This window comes from Oryza brachyantha, chromosome 6, assembly GCF_000231095.2.
Source record: "Oryza brachyantha chromosome 6, ObraRS2, whole genome shotgun sequence".
In the NCBI taxonomy this organism is placed as follows: Eukaryota; Viridiplantae; Streptophyta; class Magnoliopsida; order Poales; family Poaceae; genus Oryza; species Oryza brachyantha.
The window spans coordinates 3,373,672-3,380,519 of record NC_023168.2 but is presented as its reverse complement, the minus strand read 5'-3'; the positions used below and the strand labels follow the sequence as shown (position 1 = coordinate 3,380,519).

At 39.7% G+C, this 6,848-nt stretch overlaps 1 protein-coding gene across 1 annotated transcript; it reads right to left on the bottom strand.

Moving 5' to 3' along the window:
- Positions 1-216: 216 nt before the first annotated feature.
- Positions 217-2,749, bottom strand: LOC102705636 (ethylene-responsive transcription factor 1-like). Its single transcript, XM_040524941.1, has 3 exons — positions 2,294-2,749; positions 621-1,486; positions 217-539 (listed from the first exon to the last, which is right to left on the bottom strand). The coding sequence occupies exons 1-2, from the start codon at positions 2,577-2,579 to the stop codon at positions 666-668; spliced, it is 1,107 nt and encodes a 368-aa protein (XP_040380875.1). The 5' UTR covers positions 2,580-2,749; the 3' UTR covers positions 217-539; positions 621-665.
- Between the last annotated feature and the right edge of the window lie 4,099 nt (positions 2,750-6,848).

The window sequence follows — 6,848 nt, the reverse complement described above, 5'->3', positions numbered from 1 at the left end:
TTAAAAAAAGCAAGCATGATTGGCACTCGCCACCTTCCCCTTGAACACAAGTTGTTGGCCTACAAATAAATGTTATAATAACACAGCCTGGTCCGGCAACTGTTTCCATAAGGCAACATTTTGCAACTTGTGCAAGAACATTATTGCAAGTTCAGCTTTACTCTATGGTATATTTTGCAAGTATATGCTAGTTTAATATGATGAACGATATTGCTTATCCCCATCCATAGCACGAACATTGACAGGGGTCCATTAAACCAGAGTTTATCAAACCAACCACAGTATATAGCAAACATTAATTGGCGCCACAGGGTTCACAGCCATCTATAGCAACTTAGCAAGTACAGATAAGGTAGAAACTAAATAGCTTGTTCCAGCCTCACAATAGCAGTTACATACAGATATAGTCCACTGCCAAAGAGTAATTGAGACTTCACCGTCTAAGCTAAAGACATAACACATACTAACATAGCTATAGCACAACTAGAGGCGCCCAGGTCCTGACAGATGCGCTTCTTGGATGTCTGGAATGTTTATTCCTGAAACAAGGTGAAGAGAGATCAAAGAAATGGAGATTTTAGTTTCATAAAGAGCTAGTTTTCACAATTGCCGATGCTTACCACTTGTTCTTATATACAGGCACCAGTTGCTACACCCCAAATCCCTCAGTAGAACTCGGCAGACACGGGCATGTCATCGAAGCTCCAAAGGTCCATGCTACTGGCTACATCCTGAGATCCATCAGAGCTCAGGAGGGTGTCAATCGACTCGTCCGAACCACCGTCAATCAGAAATTTCATGTACGGCTCCAGGTCAGCGAGATCAACGCTAGCATTCCCCATCACAGGAGGTACCATTGCACCACTGGCATTGTTCTGGAGGAATGCAGACTCATCAACCTCAGTCAAGGTCGGTGCAAGCATGGATGTTATGTCAGGGGTCTTGGTGTCATTCTCCTGGCTGAAGTCCGAGCAGCCGAAGGAGTTGCTCCCTTGATCAGAGGACAGATTCAGGAAAGAATCCCCAATCACATTCATTGTGGGAACAAATGAGACATTCTGAGTCTGCACAAATGGCTCCTCTAAGGTGTATTCAACAGCACGGTAGGCATAGGCATTTGTGTTGTACATGGTGTTGTTGCCTGCTGACATGACAGCCGGCTTCTCTTCCACACTGAAGGTGGGCATGTTCACAGAGGAAGGCTCAGTGTGCTGGCTCTGAGAAGCCACCGGAGCCCCGTCCGGGAAGTTGACCTTCGCCTTCTTGCCTCGAATCCTTCGTGCTTCCGCGTCATAAGCTCTAGCAGCTTCCTCGGGAGAGTTGAAGGTGCCAAGCCAGACGCGGACACCTTTGCGAGGATCTCTGATTTCAGCAGCCCATTTGCCCCATGGGCGCTGGCGGATACCCCTGAATTGGTTCTTTCTCTTCCTTTTCGCAGACCTTGCTGCAGGGCCATCAGCACCAGCAACAGTAGTGTTCAATCCACCTGAAGCAAGGAGTAAGATCAGAGTATTAAAACGTGCAACCTGTGAATCATTAGCATATATGAAGCACTAACGAACAATTAGAGAATACTAGAACATTTTAGCACAAGAACTGCCCACCAATTAAATAACTGAATAAGCATTAAGAGAAGAGAAGACATCAAAAACATTGAAGACAGATGATCAGTCCAATCACATGGCATGTAAAGCATCTATATCTTCAGAATAGGATCCTGCTACAGAGTCCAAAGTTTGTTCAGAAATTTCTAGATTCTATGTCAAATCCAAGGTTGTAAACATGAGATTACTTGAAGTAATTAACACGAATAAACACAGATCTGATACCATCCGGGCAATCTCTATAAATCTATCGTGTCCCAACCCGTGAATCATAAGCAGCACTCACAGGATACCGTAACAAAAGGCTGATTTCTACGGTACAAAGCAATAATTCACATGATATCAAACCCCTAACTGCAACAATAATTAGGTGGAATTCTTCGATTTGCAGAGATTAAATTTCCCTACTGAACAACAAAACAAGCCATCCTTCTCCTCACCCAATCTGCTCACTGAGCACCAAAATAAACTTTTTATATTAAAAAAAAGCATTTACGCCAACCAAAACCAAGAAAGGCCTCGTTTTTTATCACCCAATCCAGCCGCCAACTCACCTAAGAACAAAAATCGGTAAATCTACCTCGCAAATCCCCATCAGTGGCCCAAAAAAATCCGATCTTTCTACGACGAACCCAATCCCCCTTCCGCACTACAGAACCAAATCGAAGGCCGAGGCGCCGTCCTTTTACCTCTAGCCACGCCGCTCCTGGGCGGCGCGGCGAGCGGCGGCTTGGCCTCGTCGACGTCGGACTCCACCTCCACCTCCACCTCCGACTCCCCGGACTCCCCCTCGAACTCCTCGAAGTCGGCCTCGAAGTCCTCCTCCTCCTCCTCCTCCTCCTCGTCGCGTCGGGGCAGCCTCCGCGCCTTCTGCGTCTTCTTCTTCTTCTGCTGCTTCTCCAGCCAGAGGTCGCCGGCCGTCACCCGCCGTGGCGGCGGCGGGAGGATGTCGGAGAGGATGGCGCCGCCGCACATGGCTGGCTGCCGCCGCTGCTGCTGCTCGTGCTAGTGGCCGACCCGACCTGCGGCGGGGCCGCGGCTAGTGCTCGCGAAAAGCAGAGCGCTTGCGCTGCTGCGCGAAAAAATGCGTGCGCGAAGATTTCGTGGGTTTGCTTTTCTCGCTTCGTTTTACGGAGAAGAGAGCGAGGATTTGTGCTTAAATATTGAGGCTATTGTTATTAGCGAAGGTGACGAGCTGGCTGAGCGTGATTGGTCGGGGTGGAGGACCGTCTGATCGAGTGATCCTGTGGAAGGTAAGAAAGTGGATGCCACGTGGCACTGCTGAGCTTCGCATTTTCTAGAGCTCGGCTAGAAGACAACTAAACGGTGGTTCCACGGCGGATCCAATATGTGGACGCCGGGGGCTCGAGACATGCTATCTCCGATAAAGCTATTGAAGCCCTACGGAGACTTTTCTAAATTTTATGACAAAGATCAGTAGAAACGGGGACTGAAACTCTATCTAATTATCTAATTTGTTTAGATCTTACTAATCTTGTTGGCTAAATCTGTCACTGGGTGATTCTAAATTTACCTTAGTAATAGAATGAAAAGTTAGTAATCTAGAAAAATAAATTAGAAGAGTAAATTTTTTTAGATTGTAAATAGAGGAGTAAATTAGATTCCAGCAGCTCCATTACTCGAAACTTTGCCTATAGAGCTGAATTTAAGAGTTTAAACCCTACTAAGGTTGGATTCGAAAGCCAACTTTCTCAACCTTTACCCTTGTTTTCATGCGTGTGCTTCTCAAACTGATAAATATTATATTATTATAATATAAAAAATTATACATAAAAGTAGTTTTAAAAATTAATATTAATTTTTTAATGTTTTTAGCTAATACTTAAATAATCTTATGCTAAGTTGACGCTCTGTATGTGCCACGAAATCTTTTTCCACCCGAGCCTAAGCATGTCACGAATCTTTTTGTTTTAGTGCTATAGAAAAGGAGAGAGAACTCTGATTACTGACATGTGAAATGTGTTCAACACACGCAAACATAGTTGGTAAAGGCAACTCAAAGACTAAACTTGTGTCCCCAAGTCACGGCAACAATCGTTATAAAATGATCTATGGAGTGCCTTCCTCTTTTCCTTTTTCTCCTTTGAGTGTGTGTATATATTTGTTGTCTCCAAAATAAAATAAAAAATATCCCACTAGTCATTTTAGGCATCTAAATGAGATTAGCAAACTATTGTCTGCGTACCCTTCTTGCCTTTGCTTGAGTTTTAGCTCCTAATTAGGTAAGAATTTCAGGTAATTAAATAGGAAAGTTTTCCATGTGGTTACAGGTGAGAAATCTTAGGGAGTAAAGCTTGTAAAAAGATGAAGTTTATTTTAGCTGGACGCAAGTATATATCAGCTTGGAAAAGGTCTTTTTAAGAGCTGGCCCGGTTTGAAGAAAAACAAAGGATTTGGATTCCTAACGATGCTTTTATTCAGTTTTTAGAAATAAAGTTAGGAAAATAAACAAAGGAAATCATCTTTTTCCATAAGTTGTTGAGAGAAAATAAAGAAAGTTTTACATCAATTCTCTTGTAAAAAAAATTCTATATATTGATGTGTGTCTGTATTCCTATTCTTTCATTTTTTTTCAATTACTTAAAACACAACAAACCTTAAGGAATAGGATCCTACAAATATCATATCCTCCTTCATATGCTCATAATTTGTTTGTATGCCTCTTTATAAAGTCAGCAATTTCCTCAAGATGTCAGGAGGGCAAGAATGTGCCAAACATCAAACTTTTATGAGCATCTCTACCGTTCAAAATTCTCCTGAATTAGGTGAGTACCAGAGTTCCAGGCCTGAAACCATAATGTCAATGGGGTTAGTTTAGGATCCAATTTCAACACCTAAAACAGGCATAGACATGTATACTTTCTGAGCTTTTGACTGATAAATTGAATTTGGAATTCCCTTCTACTACATCACTGTAGTTTATTTCAGAATATAAGTTTTTAACATTATATGAGGGAGAAAATTAGTTTTAACAGAAACATGGGAATGGACAACTATGAAAATATGGCTGTTGAAATGGCATATTTCAGTTCAACTGCTTCGACAGAATGACGGTAACATGCACTGAAAATTAATTAGGTTAATGCATATATACACTACTACATCGAGAACCGCCAACAGTACATACAAACTGGAGTTAAGTAATGTGAATTTTTTGTTAGTTGCATCACCTTGTTTGACACATCAGCTGCACTTTGTCGTAGGACAACAACTTTTTTAGACGCTTTTTGTGATCTTTTTGCACACTCCAGAGTGGGGATGGTGAGGCGTGCCATCAACTCCTCCACCAATTTGCAACCATTTGGACGTGACATTTCTGCAAGAAACAATTCGTACAGATGCCAGCCATCAGCCGATCACACACCACTTGGTGCTCATCTGCTGGACCAGTTGCTACTGTGCTAGTACAAATAATTGATCAACTTGATTGAATAAGGTTCTGTCCTTTTGATGGATCAACTCCATCAAATATCCACCAGATATTTACAGGGTTATCATCTGGTTTTTCCAACAAAAAGCAAAACAGTATCTTTTTAAATAAAAATAATTTATGAAAAAAATTATACCGGTGTTCTTAGCGATTCAAAACCAAAGAATAAAAATAAACTATGATAAAAACCCCAAAATTAACTTTAAATTTAAGGCCGAAAAATCAAATTATAGCTTATAAGCAATAGAAAAAGAAGAAGCTTTATCTCCCACAATTGTATTGTTCCTAGTCTCCCAAGTTGATAGGCCATAGAAAATAATCTATGAATAAAACTTTTACATATATATTCTTAGTGATCTAAGAGCTAAAGATAGAAAATAAACTTCGGTAAAAAAACCTCAAAATTAACGTTAAATTTAAATTATAACTTATAAATATAGGGGAAAATTACAAAGTTACCATTATAATTTTATAAAATTAGAGATATGTCATCATGGCGCACGTATCATTGACTCATGTGGACTTCATATGTTATTGAGATACCGGTAATATATATCTAACTTTATAAAATTATAATGGTATGGTTGCAAATTTCTTAAATATAAGCTGAAGTGAAAAAATGATTCAAGCAGAAGTGAAAAGATCATTCGAGTGTTGCTTGTCAAATTTTCGGAAGCGCTTTCGAGTGGTCTGGTGAGCCAATTATAGCTGACGCAGCTAGTGGGCCGGTCGGAGCGAGCAACTCGGCAACAGCGACAAAACGTCAGCTGGTTACCCGATGCGATGCGACGCGCAACACCTCACTTTTTTTCAACCCAAGACAAACGATGACGGCACCATTATAGATTAGTTGGATCCATCCGCATATCTCTACTGTACCCAAGAAATTAGCAAATTAAATGACCATGATGCCAGCCATCATTCATTAACTAGACTTTGTATATAGAAATGTTTATAGGCAAAGACCTCATCTATTATTATCTTACATAATCGAATGCGCGTATATATACACATAATTTAAGAGATAAAATATAGAAAAATAATGATAATAACAGGCCGATGATAATTTTTTTAACTATAATTCAGTTACAGCGCACGAGAAATATGCTAACAGTAACTCGAAAAATTACTACAAGAGGACAGCAGGTTTATTATGTAACCAGTGACAATGACAGTGAGGCAGGCATTTGAGTTTGGAGTTTACACCACGAAGGAGTTCAGATCTTTGCAGTATAGTCATGTCCCTACAAGTGTTGTCATTGGAGTACTGCTTATAGAAAGGTTAATAGAAGAGCTAACTAATAGCTCTAAAATATTTTCATGTTGCTAAGAGCTAGCATAAATCTAATTTATATAATAGTTACACATAAACATATTCTACATCATCAATTTATTATTCATCTCTTATGCACATACCGTGTTTTGGAGCTTGTGTTGCAGCTGACCTTAAATTTATAGCCCGTTTTTTCTCTCTCTTCCACGTAAGTATAAATATAACATGAAAAATTTTAGAGGCTACTTACATCACCTGTTATACTACTCCTCCTACTCGTATACTACCTCCGTCCCGAAACAAGATTATTTTCCAATTTTTAGATATATTGCTTTGACTTTTTATCTTATTTGAAATTTTTTCAATTAATATTTTTATTGTTACTATATGAAAAAATATGAATAGTACTTTATGCGTGCCTAATTTTTAAGTTTTTTAATAATTTTTTAAATAAAACGAATGGTCAAATTTTAGACATATAAATTAAAAATAATCTTATTTCGGAACGACAAATGTAATA